Here is a 19829-nt window from a genome sequence, read left to right on the forward strand (position 1 = left end):
AACTTAAGGATAGAAGGAAATATAAACAACAATAATTTTTTTCAAGAGAAAAACATGTGAAAGGTGGGAAATCATGGTTACAATGTATGTCATAAAAATACTAATCTAAAAGCAAGCTATGGCTAATATTCCATAGTAATTGTCCACAATAAATTCATATTCCATATCACTTGCCACTATTTAATTTATATTCCATTGCACTTGCCCCTAATTCATTTATACTGTTATAGTATTTGCCCATAATTGATCTATATTCCATAGCACTTGCTGCTTAATTCATTTTCCATAGCACTTGCCCCTATTTAATTTATATATTATAGTACTTTCCACTAATTAATTTATATTCCACAGTTCTTGCCTCCTACCAAACATAGATGAAAAGATATTTGAGATATTTTTAACCTAACAAAATTCATCAGTGTTTATTAAAACCATTATACAAATAAAGTCTAACCTTGGATTTAAGTCTGCTAAGGCACTTAGCTGATCCTGCCACAGTATGTCTTTCTCAGTCTTGTTGAAAAACAATAACTTCACCTGCCTGTTATATCAAAATATAACATTTATACAATTTGTTTTATATGTCTACTTCATACCTACATCTTATTCTATTAAATATAAATCATTTAAAATGATCAAATATTAACTGTCCATAAAGCAGTTTATTGGATTATCCTTAAGTCCTTATAGTTAAACAGAAGTAAAGGGAATAAATCAGTCAAATACATGTATTTATCACATGCGCATACCACTTTTGAGACTCCGTAAAAACAGTATAGCACAGCCGTGCATATATTTTGACATGACATAAATGCATCATACAAACATAGCGTGAAGATGCGCTAAATGCTAGTGTTACACTATGGGGGTGTAAATGAAAAAGTGAATCTTTTTCACTGTAAACAGTTATAATTTTGGGTATGTGATAAAAAGAATATTATATTTGTGAAGATATAATACTATATTTATTGAACTGGTTAAATAAAACAATATTATGCTCGCCAGAGGCTCTTATAATATTATTTAATTTAACTCATTTTAGTATTGAACAATATTCTCTATATATAGCTCTTTAGTCAGTGGTCTACAATTATGACTAAAAAAGAAATAGTTGAGGTTGAAGTAATGGAAGTAAATGGAAGTACAAACCTTTGAGACTCGGTGTCCTGCACCAGAGATTTATAGATAAGTTTCACCATAGGTGTGAAGCCAGTACCAGCTGCCAACATGACTAGATGGGTTAATGTACTCAGACATGACTCCTTAAAATTCCCTTCACAACTGCTCATACATATATGATCACCTGATACAATAATTAAATCTACATAACATACAAAACAACAGTAAGATATATTCATGATGTAATGAGATAGAATAAACAAAGGTAATATCATAGGGCTTGATGTGATGCACAGTGGCGGTGTGGCAGAGTGTTTAACATGTCAGACTATTAATTTCAGGATTGCTGACCATGTGGGTTCAAACACTGTCAGGGGCAAGCTGTTGTTTCCTTGAGCAAGAAACCTTACATTCATGGCTTAGTACTGGTTTGTTCCAGGAACGAATTCCAGAGTATTTCAATAGGCTTATAGCTTCCAACACAATCAAACTAAAATAAATATGTGTTAACTAAACTAAGTGGTTGCACACTTGGTTCAAGCCAAAAAATTGGTTGCAAACTAGACAAAATGCTTACCGAGTCATGAATATTTTCAACACTCACACATATTTTCTTCAGGTAAGTGGGTTTGTATGATATTTTGAAACTTTTTAATATGCCATTCCTTAAGGCAATGTTTATGACACACTCTCATTTGATTTCAGCTTCCTTGCTTCTGATTTGACAATATTATTAAAGATAAAAACTAGTCATGTACATATTTTGCGATTTAACAGGTGAAGTTCTGGTCAGATTTTCTACTCATTTATTCACATCTTTACGGTTTGAAGTTCACCAAAAAGACAAAATATATTTCTATCAATCTTATGTAAATGTTTTAATTTGTATGTTCTAATTAATTTAAAGTTTCAATACACAAACATATTTTGTTCAAGCACATTTAAGTTGCAAACTTGCATTTCAAGCATTTTTTGTTGCAAACTTATGTGTCAGTATTATAACTTATAAATGTACATTTGGTTGCTTAAAGCAGCACGCCTCCAGATTGATGCTAATTTTCATGAAAAGTTTTAAAATATGTGAAAACGCATAATAGTGTATAGTGGCCAATAGGAAGCAACTTACACCTAATTAATTGCACTTACAACTGGCGTAAATTACTAAAATGGGGTGAAATTGTGCGAAAAAGCCCTTACTGTGTTAGTAACGCAGTAGAAATATAGTCATAATATTGAAAAAAAATCAGTCATTAACCACATATAACATGTCAATTATTACTTGACTTCTTAATATTTTTACATTCCTAAAGTCTAAATAATATTTTTTTAACTTTGATTTTACTAAAATATTTTGGATTATCTGGAGGCATGTAGCTTTAAAGGTGTTGTTCAATATAGTGAAAATCTTTACTTTGAGAAGAAATAATAATGTTGTTGTAAAAAGGTTATTAAGCTATTGCAGGCCACTCTACAGATGATTTACTGTATTATTGTCTGCAGAAAAAGAAAATGTTTCAACACTTTTGCTAAATCTTCACAAGTTTCACACAATAACCACACTAAAATTTCCTTATATACAAGGCATAGGTTACTGCAAAAAAAATTTCTTTAAACAAATCACTAACATAAAACACATACCTGGTTTAAGACTAGCAAGCCAGGGTGTAAATGCTCCATTTTGATATATTTTGATCATGAGGTAAACAACAGTTCCCTGGTGTAATCTATCATCCTGATTCTCCGAGGTTAGTGAAGGTAACACCGACGTATAGCTTCGCACTACTTCCATACCTTAATATAACACAACTGTTATTAATACTTTCATACATAAATATAACACAACTGTTTTTATACTTCCATACCTAGATATTACACAATTGTTGTTAATACTTCCATACCTAGATATAACACAACTTCTGTTAATTTTATTACTACTTTCATACCTACATATAACACAACTTTTGTTACTACTTCCATACCTAAATATAACACAATTGTTGTTAATACTTCCATACCTAAATATAACTCAACTGTTGATTATACTTCCATACCTAAATATAACACAATTGTTGTTAATACTTCCATACCTAAATATAACTCAACTGTTGATTATACTTCCATACCTAAATATAACTCAACTGTTGATTATACTTCTATACCTAAATATAACACAATTGTTGTTAATACTTCCATACCTAAATATTACACAATTGTTGTTAATACTTCCATACCTAAATATAACACAATTGTTGTGAATACTTCCATACCTAAAAATAACTCAACTGTTGATTATACTTCCATACCTAAATATAACACAATTGTTGTTAATACTTCCATACCTAAATATAACTCAACTGATGATTATACTTCCATACCTAAATATAACTCAACTGTTGATTATACTTCTAAACCTAAATATAACACAATTGTTGTTAATACTTCCATACCTAAATATTACACAATTGTTGTTAATACTTCCATACCTAAATATTACACAATTGTTGTTAATACTTCCATACCTAAATATAACACAATTGTTGTTAATACTTCCATACCTAAATATAACTCAACTGTTGATTATACTTCCATACCTAAATATAACTCAACTGTTGATTATACTTCCATACCTAAATATAACTCAACTGTTGATTATACTTCTATACCTAAATATAACACAATTGTTGTTAATACTTCCATACCTAAATATTACACAATTGTTGTTAATACTTCCATACCTAAATATAACTCAACTGTTGTCAATACTTCCATACCTAAATATTACACAATTGTTGTTAATACTTCCATACCTAAATATTACACAATTGTTGTCAGTACTTCCATACCTAAATATAACACAATTGTTGTTAATACTTCCATAACTCAATATAACACAACAATTGTTACTACTTCCATAACTCAATATAACTTTTGTTAACAACTGTTGTTTCTTCTTCCATACCTAAATATAACACAACTTTTGTTACTACTTCCATAACTCAATATAACACAACTATTGTTACTACTTCCATAACTCAATATAACACAACTGTTGTTACTTCTTCCATACCTAAATATAACACAACTTTTGTTACTACTTCCATACCTAAATATAACTCAACTGTTGTCAATACTTCCATACCTAAATATAACTCAACTGATGTCAATACTTCCATACCTAAATATAACTCAACTGTTGATTATACTTCCATACCTAAATATAACACAACTTTTGTTACTACTTTCATACCTACATATAACACAACCAAAACAGTATAGGTTGTATGGTGCCAAAAGAGGAAAGCTGATTTTGTTAACCCCAAAGCAACACTGGGGATCAAAACCACCTCACCTGCTGGAACTTGAGATGTATGGACTCAAGTTTAACCCATTTAGTCACCTCTTACAATCACACAGGGATAAATGTGGCTGCAATTTTTATGCCTCAACCATTAAAGGCAACCCTTTAACAACAAGGGACACCAAATTAAGTACAGTCTTGAATTAAGTACATTCTTGAATATACATAAGCAAAACAAAACAATCAATACTATTACTGTATAAAAAGACTGAACTTTTAACAAGATGTGCTTATAAAACACAATGCTCTCATAGGAGAATTGCAAAAATATGACCTTGCTGGTAAAGGGTTGTAATGCGGTCAAAGTCATATTCCACTTATAATGTTAAAATTAACTAATAAAATACTTATAACATTAACAGGATTTTTATAAGCTTTCTAAAGAAAAATGATCTGATTTCCAGATCAGAGATGGTTTTTACAAACATGTTTGACCCTAATCATACCTTGTATAGTGTGTTTTATATGAACATGCCATCCTGTTGGTATTTTCATTCTACAACCTTTAGGTAGACATATTGTGTATAGATTTGTATCTCGTGTGATTGACTCTATCTTCTCTATAGTACAGTCTCTATATGCAGGATCTGAAAATATATATACATGTACAAAAACATTATAGAGGTCTAAAGAAATAAAATTATAAACAAAAGTACACATGTATTGCTGAGAGAATGAAGAGCTGTCATCAATAGAAATGATATCAATGTATCAATGTTATTTTTCTGTTGATTTATAATCGATACACATTTTAGAAAATTGATAATTTTGACTTAATAATTGAATATTTATAGAGTAAAAATTATAAAAATTCACCCGTGGCATATTTAATAACAGTGATGACAAAAATGGTCAACAAAAATATGGAATGGGCATTCATAAACAAGACACATGTATGAAAAGAACATGTTTTTTTACCAAAGGCCTTTAAACAGGTATGAAAAAGAATTACATACAAGAAATTAATTCTAAGTATAAGTACTAATTGACAGGGCATAAGCGATATTTGTCGTCTGATAGTGATATATCGTTGATTTACTTGGCACTGTTTCAATGACAACTCTAGAATAAAGTATCTGTAATATCAATGGAATATAGCTTCACTTTAAATAGTCTGTGGTGCCAGAAATAAAGGTCACAGGGAAAGCTGTCTTTAGATCTTCCTAATTAAGTGAAGCTGAAAAGTCCCCATAAAGCCTTTACAGTGTCAATGTAACATACACACACAAACACACAATATATGAGCCGCGTCATGACAGAACCAACATAATGGGTTTGCGACCAGCATGGATTCAGACCAGCCTGCGCATCCGTGCAGTCTGATCAGGATCCATGCTGTTCGCTATCAGTTTCTCTACTTGTAATAGGGTTTGTAAGCGAACAGCATGGATCCTCATCAGACTGCGCATGCTGGTCTGGATCCATGCTGGTCGCAAACCTATTATGTTGGTTTTGTCATGACGCGGCTCATATGATCTTCATTGGAGGTGAAGTGTCAATATAAAATGAAGATGATGAGGTGGCTATTAATGAAACAAATGACCACTTATTCAATTCAAAGCTTCTACAAGACCCTGATCTGTTGCTAAAAATGTTGCCTATTGAGACACTGCAGTACACTCCTAATATAGCAGGATGTCTCAAGAGTATTGACAACGTAATTAGCACAAATTATTCCCCTACTTGATTGCACTGAATTAAGTACCTTTCCTAAATTAACCACAACTTGAGATTTAGATCAATATTCACCAGAGTCTTCAATCAGAAGGAAATATGAGTACTGAGTTTATCATTTACAGTTTTTGTCCATGCTCATTTTTTTCAAAATATTCATCAGGATCGTTTGATTGAAAAGTCAAATATAAAAGAGAACATGTTCTACAGAATATATAGGGGAATATTACAGGAGTATGATATTCTGACAGACTGTAAATGTCCTGAATACAACTTTACACAATTAAACAGACTGAAACAATGCACCAGAACAGCACACTTGTGTAATTTTCATTTTATCATAATTATACCTTCTGTAAAACTGCATATGAATAGTGTTAATATTTGCGGTGTTACAATTTTAGCAAAACAAGGTGTGGAATACAGAAAAAAATTGGTGTACATGTATTTCTTCAGGTGAATATGACCAGATTTTTGCATAATAAAACACCACATGACTTAAACACTTAAAAATAAACTATGCTCATCTTTAAGTAAAATACTTTTATCACAGAAATTTATTGAAATCTAAGAAATTCTTTCTGAATACATGTACATTTGTATGTCTAACTTGAATTAAATAATGTAAAAACTATGTAGGGGAAGCTGCATTCCCTATTACAGGTTAAGTAAACTTGGTCCTTTCTAAAAAAAACTGCCAATTTTTTTTTTGCAATAACTAAAGCATATTTATGTCAATTGTGAATTTTCAGAACAATTGACTGGATTTCAGCATATCTATGTCAATCATCAAGACTGGTTTTAATAAATATATAAATAAAGCATTAAGTCTCCAGTTGTTGTATCAGTAATAACCAATAGATGGCAGGGGATATAAATTCAATGACTGCTTGTTACTTTTAGTGCTAGAAGGTTAAAGGTTTAAAAAGATATCTCCACCATTCTATCTTTATTTAAGGTAGTCCTACGCTAACTTTTTTTGCTTCCTTGTATGAAATAATATTAAAGTCCCCTTGTCTGATACAAAATCATTGCTATGAAAGGTAACAGATTGGAGGTCAACTTAACACTATACAACAATTCTTTTCTCATAAAAATATTTAACATGTTCAAATGTAATGTAATACTCTTGAAAACATAGTATATAAATAAAATATTATATTGTACAAGTTTTAGAAAGCTACTAAAACATAATTATCCTTTTATTATATACCTTTATATTTTAAGACAAAAAAGGTTTCAATATACTTCACTTTCTATTAGTTATTTCAAAAACTGAAATACAGCTGTCAAGAAATAAAATTCATAAATTACGAATGAATATGTAATTTTTGCAAAAAAGCTTTTAATAATTTTGGTTCCCATTAATTTTTCAAATGCTATGTAATACAGCAAAGATGGGAATCCACATGAAAAAATAGTCTGACACTTCCATACATGTTACTGTATTTGTCATAATACGATTTTTTTTATCCCTCGAAAATTATTCAAGCTTCAAGATTTGCAGGTATCTTAAGGAAAAAAGTTACAGGTATAGTAAATGATGAATACAACTATTCCTTACTGTAGTTTTTGTCTGGTATATACAGATTATGTTTGTCCAGATTCTTTCCTATAATAGACCACTGTACATCTGGCTGACATTTCTCAAAAACTATTTCCACTTTTCCACTATCACCTGATATATAAACTGAAACAAATTACAATATCATGATAAGTGAATTGGCTGAGACTGCATCTAGTAGAAAAAGAACTGAAAATAATAGAACTGTCATCTTGAAGTGAGATTTTGCACCTCATAATCAAAGATACATTTGCAGCTATTGCTAAACAGTAATTATTTACAGACTTTTGTATCTTTGTGTAAGTTTTTGTGACAATATTCAAGTTTTTTGTGTTAGAGCTTTTTAGAGCTTTTGTGATTATATTTCGACTCTTTCCTTGCTATTTATACATTTTTGTAACTATATATGGACTGTTGTTAGTTTTTATACACATTCCTGCCTTGAAAAATGAGATATGCCTAGCAAAGCTACTGAATCTATAAAAAAATTTAATTTGTATAATAATTAGATAAACATAATTGTTTGTCTAAAGATGAGAAAAAACATATTCAAAATATGCTGTCCATTTCAATCGATTAGAAAAATATAATACTGATTTTTAAATATAGTATGACTTTAAGACTTTAATAATTTTTCAAATGTATAATTTATGATTTTTTAATTTTCTCAGGGATTTCCTGACATATGTGACAGATATAATGATCATGTGTATGTGTAAGTTCACATATACTTACCCTGATACTTGTCTGTTACATCTTTCTCAAGATCTGCAAGTTAAAAATATATGTTATTGTAATAAAATTCTAAAGGTGTATGTAATCTTTATTTATCAAAACATCAGTTACATTTTCATTTTATTATGAAACCAGTATTTAATTATAAGCTAGAGACTGCAGGTATTCAGCAATTTTGAAAGCAAGGTCTCTTTTTTTCCAAGAGGGACTATGCTCACAATTTATCCTTTACTTTAATTTCTAAGCCTTTACTGTAATTACTTTTAATGACGGTTTTGCTCCTTTAGCTTAATATGCTGGATACTGTTTTCAAAGCAGTACATATTTGTTTTGTGCATGTAAGAAAAACAGGTCCATGTAATCCAGCAAAAAGACCCTGTCCCTATTTTATTCGATCTAGATATTGAATATAAGTGACCAGATGGAAAACAATTAACAAGAGATAATATATCTGCAAAAACCTACATCTCCTTTGAGACCTAGTGGTACTCGTAGTAATGAAAAACAACTTTCAAGAGATAAAATTTCTGAAATATCAGCCATTTTCTTCAAGAATTAATGAGCAGTATTATTTATCAAAGGCAAATTTAAACATTAAACAGTGAAACTGTATCCAAAATATAAGCACTTAAACATGGTATCTTAAATATCAATACTTAAAAGGGATTGATTATTATGACTGAAGAAAATATATGAAGTCGTCATATTTCTGTATATATCATTATATGTACAAAGAAGACAAATATTCTCTTGGCTTAAGTTTTCCTAATTACAATAAAAGATCAGTAATATATGAATTTATTCTAGTAATGTTTCATTACCTATATGTACATAGAAGACTGATTGTTTCACGTGCATTGTCACCAGCAATGTTCTCTCATCACGATCTATGATAACATTTTCATCCCTCATATCTGTCCACTTGGTGTATACCACCACTGACACGGTCTTACCACTCTGATACCAGTCAAACCTAGAAAATATACAACACCATTATCAAACCTAGAAAATATACAACACAGTTATCTCTGATACCAGTCAAACCTAGAAAATATACAACACAGTTATCTCTGATACCAGTCAAACCTAGAAAATATACAACACAGTTATCTCTGATACCAGTCAAACCTAGAAAATATACAACACTGATACCAGTCAAACCTGGAAAATATACAACACAGTTATCTCAGGTACCAAACAGAATTCCTAAAAGGAGCCCAACATTGCAAAACTGAAAATGTTGAAGGCTCGGTTTGATTGAGCCTGTTCATGGACAGTAATGGTTATTGCAAGTTACCGTCCACACTCCCTAGCACCGCCTTAAGCAAAATTCAACATCTAACATACACTGATCAATTTTTTTAATTTGAAACATCCGCAGATGTGTTCATATTGCGGTTATCATGGAACCTTCAATGTGACATGTTATGATATTTCAATATCAAATACTGAATCTGACCATTAAAGTTACACAGTCTAGACTGACTGCTTTAATAAGACTGGTTCTATACTGGCAGCACAAGACTGTAAATATTAATTCTGGTATTCAAAACAGGAATTCAAAGATCAACCCTATAATTAAATAATTATCACTCAATCATTTAATAATAAGAAACATTACTTGTACTTAGAAAACATTTACTTGTACTTAAAAAACATTTGTTCACTTGGGAAACATTACTTTGAACTGAGCAACCTTTCTTGTACTGAGAAATCTGTCCCATTATTGATCATATGAAACAAGTCAATATTCAACCTAACCGTAACAGTTACAGAAACAAATTACAATCTTTTGAATCTTTAATTCTACAAACTTCAATGAACAAAATCAATAATATGTCTACAAAAAAGTTCCCAGTTCTCATTAACCAGACATCATGCTTACAATCTTGTACTTTATTAGATATGGCATCTAAATCTTGTATATATACATTAATAGTACTGCATGTTTGTAACGTCATATCTCATCGGAAAATCATGACGTTTATATAATCTGAATACACGGCGGCAGTTGATTTATGAATTAATTTCATTTTTTTCTGCAATAAAGGAATTTTGCAGTATTATAAATTTGTTGTAAAGATTCTTAACAGGATATATGGTGGTATATGAACAGTTATTTGCAATATAACCCAAGCCTTTATATTCAAACAACCATTTACATAGGGCCATATAACCTGTCAAAAATCTTTATAATCATAAATTACTACTGTTGTTCTTTGTGCATTAAGTTTTCTATAAAATCATAAATTGAACAGACACTGCACATATGACTTTTTCAGTGCTTTACAGAAATTTCTTGAATTGCATCTAAATAACTTAATTCTTAAAGGGAAATAACTTTGATAAACTCTGTCTTTTCCACAAAGAGTCAGCTACGCTGTAAAACATTACCTTGGTTTCTGCTCAGGTGGTGTGGATGGTGTCAAAAATGTAGGTGGAGCTATCCCACCTGAAAAAGAAAAATATGCTAACAATATTTGTCTCACTTTTTCAAACAATAAACCCCTTAATCTCCTGGTCCAGAAAGTGTTTAGCCTTTGCCACCAGTATAGAGCCAGGCCAGCCTGCATTAACATGCAATCTAACCAGCCCTTATTCTGATAGAAGCTTAATTTCTTATTTTGATTCTGAAATTGAAAATACTAGAAAATTTCTAAGGTTTCACCATATATTGCTGAAATCTATATTTAAGGAGTTAACAGATCCAATAATATAGTACACTTGTAAATCTGTATAAATTTTTATTTCTGCATTGTTTAACATAATTACAGATAAAAAATGTTCAAAAATGTATTAGGTACCCCATATTTCCTATAAAAAACAATCATCTTTATATTTCAGACAATACAACTAACTCCACAGCTTTGAGCTGGGTGTACAAAAACCTTAAAAGTACTATATTACCTTTAGCACTTGAGACAAAATAACATTTGATATGCATAAACTTTCTTTAGAATTACTTCTGTCTAACTTAACTATATCTCTTACAGGCTAGACAGACAATAGTTTGTTTCTTACATCCCAGTGCCTCATAAAATGTTCTCCTTATAAAAATACGTCTACATGTCTAGGTACATGCCCGTAAATCAATAAATTCTTGAGAAATATATCTTTTTTTTTTACTGCTAAAAGGAAGTAGATGTGGATGTGGTAGCATTTTCAAACCTAACAAATAGTTGTTAATAGACACCAACTTTCAGTTTCCTGAAGTATTGCTCATTTGATCAGAATGAACTTTGTACTTGTGGCAGAACATGATAAACATGCCACTATGTCTTTAAATTATCAGTCAGTTAAACTTTATAAATTGTCTTGACTTCAAAAACCCCTTTACAGATATCAAATCCTGTATCTTTGAACAATACAACTGTCTAAAATATGTGCAAACCAATGGTGTATAGTTCATTTTTTTTTAAATTTGTTGGCTCTTCTGAATGGATATAATTCTGCGAAAGAAATCTTACCATTGGGTACAGCTTCAAGACTGCTCTTTGAGGCTGTAAACAAAATGAAACACTGTTATAAATCATTTATACAGTATATAGTAATGACTTGATTTAATATTGGGAATATTGGTTTGGGGTAATGGACACTGGCTATCCCTTACCAAATGTAATTATAGGTACATAAACATAAGCTATTTGTCAAGTAGCTAAAACTAAGTGTATAGCAAGAATTTAATTTAAGTAAGAAGTTTAATTTAGCTTATCAAGTCCACTTCCTGAAACTAACCAGTACTGGAGTAATATGAAGAAACATGATAGTAACTGAAGAAGGGCTTGATTCCAAAATGCCCTAGTTTGAGAGTCTGATGCCTTTAACACTAGGTCTCCACTCCCTTGAATACTATAGTAACATAGACATGTAACTTTGTTTATATTATTGATGGATTTTTTTCTGTCTAAACATAGTCAGTTAAATCATGTCATTTTCATTGCTTATGTTTTATATCAAACAGCTGCATAATTCTCAAAATGACAGATATAATCTTTCATAATATTAGTTTTTTTAATTAAAAGAATTGTAATACCAATTATTAACATATTATTGTAAAAGGAAAAATTATTAAATTCATTTGAAATCATTAATATTTTTTTACCTTTTCTCAGCAGAGCATTCCTCAACATTGGGTTTTCAGCCTTGAGTTTCCCTATGAGGCATTTCTCCAGCATTGACTCTGCATTTACCCACTTGTGCACCTGTAAAAATTAATAAAAATTTAGGTAGAAATTATCATATATATTACTATTACACATTATTTCTCACTAGAATAAAGACATCAAATCAAACTTTCTAAAAGTCTTCATCCTGTCTGAAACATGGAAAAACTTGTCATTTTGAACTATACTCGGTAAAGAATGACTTACAACTTAACCAAAAACTGAAAAATATAGTAACCTTAAAAACATTCTTAGTACCGTAAAAAACAATGTATCTAAAACAAGAGGGCCATGATGGCCCTGAAATCGCTCACCTGTATATAGGCCCCTGGGCCAATGCCAATTTTTAACCAGGGAATTTTACTTGAACAAACTTGGTAGACAGCCATTAGAAGATGTTTCATGATAAAATCTAAGCTTTAACTCTTTGGGGTTTTAATGAGAAGACTTTTTTAAGTTTTTACTATATACATATGGGAAAAAACAATGACCCCCCCCCCACAGGGGCCAATTTTGACCCCAGGGCTTTTATTTAAACAAACTTGGTAGACACTAACTAGAAAATATTTCATGCTTAGTATCTAAACTCTAGCTCTTGGTTTTTTAAAAGTTTTAAAAGAAGATTTTTTAAGTTTCTACTCTTTACAAAATAATGAAAATCAATGACCCCCTGGGGCGGGGCCAATTTTTACCCCAGGGCTTTAATTTGAACAAACTTGGTAGAATTTCACTAGAAGATGTTTCATGCTTAATATTTATACTCTAGTTATTTGGGGTTTTTAAATGAAGATCTTTAAGTTTTTACTATATACAAATAAGGAAAATCAATGACCCCTCCAGGGCGGGCCCATTTTGACCCCAGGGCATAGATTTGAACAAACTTGGTAGACACTGACTAGAAGATGTTTCATGCTTAATATTTATGCTCTAGCTATTTGGGGTTTTTAAAAGAAGATATTTTAAGTTTTTACTGTATACAAATAAGGAAAATCAATAACCCCCTGGGGCAGGGCCAATTTTGACGCCAGGGCATTTATTTGAACAAATTTGGTAGACACCCACTAGAAGATGTTTCATTTTAAGCTCTAGCTATTTGGGGTTTTTGAAAGAAATTTTTTAAGTATTTACTATATACAAATAAGAAAAAATCAATGACCCCCCAAGGCGAGGCCAATTTTGACCCCAGGAAATTTATTTGAACAAACTTGGTAGACACTGACTAGTTGATGTTTCATGCCAAATATTTAAGCTCTAGCTCTTGCTGTTTTCTAAAAGAAGATATTTTAAGATTTTACTATGTACAAATAACGAAAATCAATGACCCCCCGGGGCAGGGCCAATTTTGACCCCAGGGCATTTATTTGAACAAACTTTGTAGACATCCACTAGAAGATGTTTCATGCTTAATATTTAAGCTCTAGCTATTTGGGGTTTTTAAAAGAAGATTTTTTAAGTTTTTACTATATATAAATAAGGAAAATCAATGACCCCCCGGGGCGGGGCCAATTTTGACCCCAGGAAATTTATTTGAACAAACTCGGTAGACACTGACTAGGTGATGTTTCATGCCAAATATCTTAGCTCTAGCTCTTGCGGTTTTCTAAAAGAAGATATTAAGTTTTTTCTTTCGGTTGCCATGACAACCAGAGTTCTGCTTGGAATTAAATTATTTGAACAACTTTTAAAGTTGACTACCAAAGGAACATTCCTGTGAAGTTTGGATGAAATTGGCCTAGTCGTTTATGAGGAGATGTCGTTTAAAGTAAAAGTTTACGAACGGATGGACAACGGACGGACGGACGCCGGACGAAAAGCGTTCACAAAAGCTCACCACGAGGGCTCAGCGCAAGACTATTCTAACTCAATATTTTTCAGAAAATGGTTTTTTGACATTTTCTTGTATAAATTCCTTCAATGCATGTTCTGTTAAAAAGACTTAATTAATTTCCCACTAATTTTTAAGTTTTACACATTTTAAGAAAATATTCTATCTGGTGATATAATATATTCAGTGCAAAACTATTCTAAGTCAAGTTAGAATAGTTTGACAATCACTTTTAAGTTAAAAACTTGATATTCTTTTGTGCAAGACTATGCTAACTTCAGTTAGAATAGTCTAGCGAAATAAAAGATGCTGTTAACAGGAGTTATTGCAATTGGAACTATTCTAACTGAAAATAAACAAAGTCTGATGATGTCATCACAAGCTTTCATGATGTCATAAATTCCAAGAATATTTGTGACACTTTTTCTATGATCATATTTTACAGAATTTTACAGTTTTAAAACATATTCTGATGTGTTTTTGCCTGTTTTTTCGTTGTTTTCAAGATGAAGAAAATTTGATTCCTATTAGGTAAATTTATTTATACCAAGTGTAACAATCAATTTCAAACACTTGTAAAGATTAATTTATTTTACTGACTCCATGACATTTCAAATTCTCTGTACAAAGAATAAAAAAAATAAAAAATCAGAACTCAGTATTATACAATTTTAGAAGAAATTTTCCATTTTTAGTCTGAAAATTTTACTTTTTATAGTAACGATGAATATTAAAGTTGCTTACATTTAAAGATTTATGGTTTATGGCCAATCAAAGTTCACTTGATGGAGAAAATAGGGAAAAACCCAAAAGAAGGTCCAACACAACACAATTGAAAATGTTGCAGGCTCGGTTTGATTGAGCCTATTCATGGACGGTACTGGAAAGTGCAAGTTACCGTCCACGCCCCCTAACACCGGCTTAAGCAGAATTCAACATTTTTACACGAAAATGGTGAAATTTTAATTTAGAAACATCCACAGATGTGTTCATACGGCAGTTATCATAGAACCTTCAATGTGACACAGTTAGTGCCATTCCATGAAAAGCGGCATATGGTCCCCTAGTAAAAGAATGCTTTTGCCCTAAACAAGAAAACAATTGGCGGAACTAAATAAAATGGAATTTTGAAAGGGGATCTGAGGTTATGAAGCCTGCATATCACAGATAAGACGTCAAAAGACAAATTTAAAAAGCAGGCAATAAATCCTAAGGGTGATTATACAGTATTCAAGTAGGAATACTGATAGAAAGTGATATTTTAGTGCTCCTGAGTACTGGCTTTCAGTAAAGTTCAATACAACAACAGAAGAATAAAACAAGCTTATCTCAATACAATCATGCAAAAATCATCTCTGAATTTAATCTAATTCAAAAATAAAAAAAATATATTTATTTGAATGAAGTGGTGCCAGTATAATAATGCACAAATTATTAACCTTTTAGTTTATTTACGAAGCTTTGAAGTGTATTAAAACATTCAAAATTACTTGGGTTAAGGAGACGACTGTAAAATATACACATATCTTGACCAAAACACACTGTTTCAAATTATTTGTGTGTCTAGACAATCACAACAGATTGGTAACAAGGCAAATTACCTCAGTGATGAAACAGTTAAGCATTCACATCCATATGGTGTATGGTTTGAGTCCCCTTGTTCCTATATTTTCTGTATGTGTAACATTTGAGTGTTTACAAGTTTTATCATCATTGTTATACCAATTGTGCAATGAATACTTATGTGATATGATGTTTTTCAAAATTCTATTTAAATACTAATATGGTAGAAGAAAAAGGAACAAGCAAAAAGGCAACAATATGACTGTAACAGTATTAAAACATTATATAATATTAAATCCCCGGGATAAAGCATGCAAAATGGGCGATAATATTTTCTGACAATGTTTATGAAAGCATGCAGTTTTTTATAGAAAGGTCCTTTCCAGTCTGACATAAGTTCAGATCTACTTATTTCTTACATGTAGATCTGATTGCCCCCATATTTATTTAATCTTCATTGTGATTCGGACTTCCCAGGAAAGCTATTTTTAGCAATGAAATCAAACCGTCTTTACAGATAGGAATAAGACGAAGTATCTTAATATCATTTTCTGTTCAAGTAAAACATACGTGCCGTATTATTGATCTTTGATAGAAAACAATTTGTTGAAGTCATGTGAAAAAAACTGGAAATTAAAGACTAAATTTTTAATGGACATTGTTGTTTTGCCAGTTTACCTGCCGGCTATCTGGACGATACAATGTTTGTTCTCAAAATTGTGAAAATGACCTACTCAGTAATGGTTTACCAGCCATTAAAGTTAGAAACCACATCGCTTTCAAAAATTGTGAAAGCTTGCCGATGATTTGCTGTTCGAAAGGTTATGACAAGATGACAACCAATTGGTGGTTGTCAGATCCTAATGTTAGTGTTAATTAGAAGCTAATTTTAATCAGTATTCCTAAAGATTCTTATTATTCCAGTTCAAATAGCATGATTTAAGTTTTCAAGCCTGTACATAATTGTTTTCTTTCTTTGTATTTACAAAAGTCTACTTTATAGTACATTTAGATTTATAATTTAGAAATACAATTTAATCAGAGTTATGTGCTTATGAATGTTGAATTTTTGAAATTTTTAATCTTGAAAACTTCCAGAACTTTCACTGAATTTATGTATCTTCAGCAACATTTATTACTAATAGTAAAAAAATATTTTGTTTTTGATGATTTATTTCTTGAAATAAGGATTGTTTTTACTATTTAAAGCAGCACATTCTTTTACATTATGACAATTAAGTAATACTACAATATTATGACAATTAATTACTGCTAAAATATCTTCTAAAGTTCTAAAGAGTATCATTAAATTTTGTGTTTTGTATTAAAATACACTTTTAAAATGTCAGTTTCTAAGAAATTTATAAAATGAACACCTATTGCAATATTTTGACACAGCCACAAGTGAAAGTATAACACTGCTGGTGTTCACAAATAAAATGAAATATTTTATGATCTTACATGTAAAATAAACAAATTTTACTTAAGTGTATTTCTCACAATATTACCTTTATTACATGCTTTTCAGTGGACAGTGAAATTATAAAATATCATTAACAGTAACACAGTAGCCAGACCTATCTGAATGCAGATGAAAAGAATATAACTTAAAATATATAGAAATACAGTCAAAATACACATCATTATGAGTAAAAGGTGCTTGAATACAAAAAACACATAAATATCTAGTTATCTACATAGTCATATCAATTCAAAAATGTAACATTATGAGTAAAAGTTTACAGGATTATTTTTCAATAAGAACTATGTGACATCATGATTTTATGACATCATTAATGAGAGCGCATGTCGTTATTTGGCAAAAGTCAGGAAAAAAAAATTAAAACTGATAAAACAGGATGGAATAAATAGAAAATTTGTTTTTTTTATGCAAAATCATATTATATTTGTAAAATTATAGTCAACAGAACAATTTTACTATTAATTGAATTAATGATATTATGATTTATATCTTTTAAATTTGTGAAATGTCTAATGTGTTAGTAAATAATTCTGAATAAACATCATGTATTTTTTACCAATACCTATTTAAATTAAAATAATAAGAGACTTAAAGCTGCATGCCTGAAGATGAACCAAAATATGTCAATAAAACCAAACCGAACAAAAGTATTCAGTAAAAAGATTTCAAGTTCCAAGTTATGTGCGAATTATGACCGATTTCGCAGTATTTTTCAACCTTAGTTCTATTGCATTACTAATGCAGTATTAAGGGCTATTTAGCATATTTTGACCTCTTTTTGGTAATTAACATGGGTTGTAAGTACTGTTTACAATGTGAAAGTTATTTTCTTTTTTCACTTCACAATGTTTTACTTTACTATAACACATTTTCAAATTTTTCATGAAAATTAGCATTAATCTGGAGGCGTGCTGCTTTAAAGGATTTTAAAATTCCTATAATGGAGGGTTAAAGCAGTCCTTTAATTGTGCATCAACAAAGATGCATTCACAGCCCAAGCATGCATGCACAATGCTTTCTAGCACAAAGTACCATAATCATGTTCATCATTTCATTATTTGTGTCATTGCAGTCAGTAATCCTGAGTCATGCATATAAAAAACTTGCAACAAAAGCTTTTGCCTCAACATGAGGATTAATATTAAGAATCTGCAGATTTCACTTTTAAGAATTTGTATTAACACAAAAGATATGACTAGAATGAAAGTTATTATCCAATTTTTGTGTTTGTATGAGGTTGCTAACACTTACAAGTACCAACTATATATTTAAGTAGGGTATAAATCACTGATATTTATGCAAATATGTAACAATATCAAATTATACTTTATATTATGGTCTTAGAACCGCCCGAAACCCTGATATCCCTTCAAAAATATTATTTAAGAAATCAAATTTACTTTCTAAAAGTAAACATGATATTCTAACTTGATAGATAAAAGATATTCTTAACTTTCAAGTTATTGCAAAAGTAATCTATCTTAAGATAGAATAGTTTTGCACGAGATTTAGGAATCAAAGGGACATACTTTATAGTGTTAAAGTATTCTAACTCAAGATAGAATAGTTTTGCACAATAAATATTCTGGAAAAAGTAGCTTTTCTAGTGCAATACTAGGCTATGTTAACATGTAGGCAATAAAATGCATATTTTACACTTTTCTTGAAAAAATGAACATGTACACAACTTATTTCTATTTTTTGATAAGATTGGTTGTGATTTTTTTTTCAAAAAATGAAATCAAAATAAAATAACATATTTTTTCCATTTCCTGAAAATTTTTCAAAATACAAGTTAGAATAGTCTTGCGCCGAGCCCTCGACCATGTCACTTTGTGACAGGTGAGCTAAAAAGTCGTAACTTAGTTAATATGTATAATCCGTTTCTTCCAAAACAAGATTGCATTTGAGAAAAATGCTATGCCACCGCATGGTTCAAATTTCATAGCTGTACACCAAAGGACAAGAAAGTAGGTCACATCATCAAAATCTAGGTCACCTGATATCAAAGTTCAATTTTACAACTAAAACTGTGCACATGGTCAAAATGTCATTGCTGTACATCAAAGGACAAGAAAGTAGGTCACTGTCCCCTTGGGCAAGGCATAATTTTGACCCAAGGGTTTAATTCAAAACAATTTTGATACAGGTCCACCAAACAACATTTCAAGTCAAATATCTAAGCTATAGCTTTCTCCCATTCAGAAAACATTTGTTTTATTTTCTGTTTTTACTATGTGTACATAATGAGAATCACTGCCTCCGGGCAGGGCCAATTTTGACACCAGGGAAAATTTTGAACAACTTTGGTAGAGGACCTATAAATGATATTATATATCAAACAT

The 19829-nt window shown here is 30.6% G+C and overlaps 1 protein-coding gene across 5 annotated transcripts in view; it reads right to left on the reverse strand.

Annotated features, from left to right (window-relative positions):
• The window catches only part of LOC132743622 (cytochrome b5 reductase 4-like), a 62282-nt gene that overhangs the window by 4781 nt on the left and 37672 nt on the right, over nucleotides 1-19829 (reverse strand). For all 5 annotated transcript variants that reach the window (XM_060732163.1, XM_060732162.1, XM_060732161.1 and 2 more), the window contains 10 exons: nucleotides 12553-12652; nucleotides 11918-11950; nucleotides 10845-10902; nucleotides 9272-9423; nucleotides 8451-8483; nucleotides 7716-7841; nucleotides 4924-5064; nucleotides 2758-2910; nucleotides 1150-1303; nucleotides 455-541 (listed from right to left, as the gene is read on the reverse strand). In XM_060732163.1, coding sequence (XP_060588146.1) covers nucleotides 455-541; nucleotides 1150-1303; nucleotides 2758-2910; nucleotides 4924-5064; nucleotides 7716-7841; nucleotides 8451-8483; nucleotides 9272-9423; nucleotides 10845-10902; nucleotides 11918-11950; nucleotides 12553-12652 — 1037 coding nt within the window. The remainder of the gene's footprint in view (nucleotides 1-454; nucleotides 542-1149; nucleotides 1304-2757; nucleotides 2911-4923; nucleotides 5065-7715; nucleotides 7842-8450; nucleotides 8484-9271; nucleotides 9424-10844; nucleotides 10903-11917; nucleotides 11951-12552; nucleotides 12653-19829) is intronic.

The sequence above is a fragment of the Ruditapes philippinarum genome, unplaced genomic scaffold (genome assembly GCF_026571515.1).
Source record: "Ruditapes philippinarum isolate M1 unplaced genomic scaffold, ASM2657151v2 ctg652_1_1_1_1, whole genome shotgun sequence".
In the NCBI taxonomy this organism is placed as follows: domain Eukaryota; kingdom Metazoa; phylum Mollusca; class Bivalvia; order Venerida; family Veneridae; genus Ruditapes; species Ruditapes philippinarum.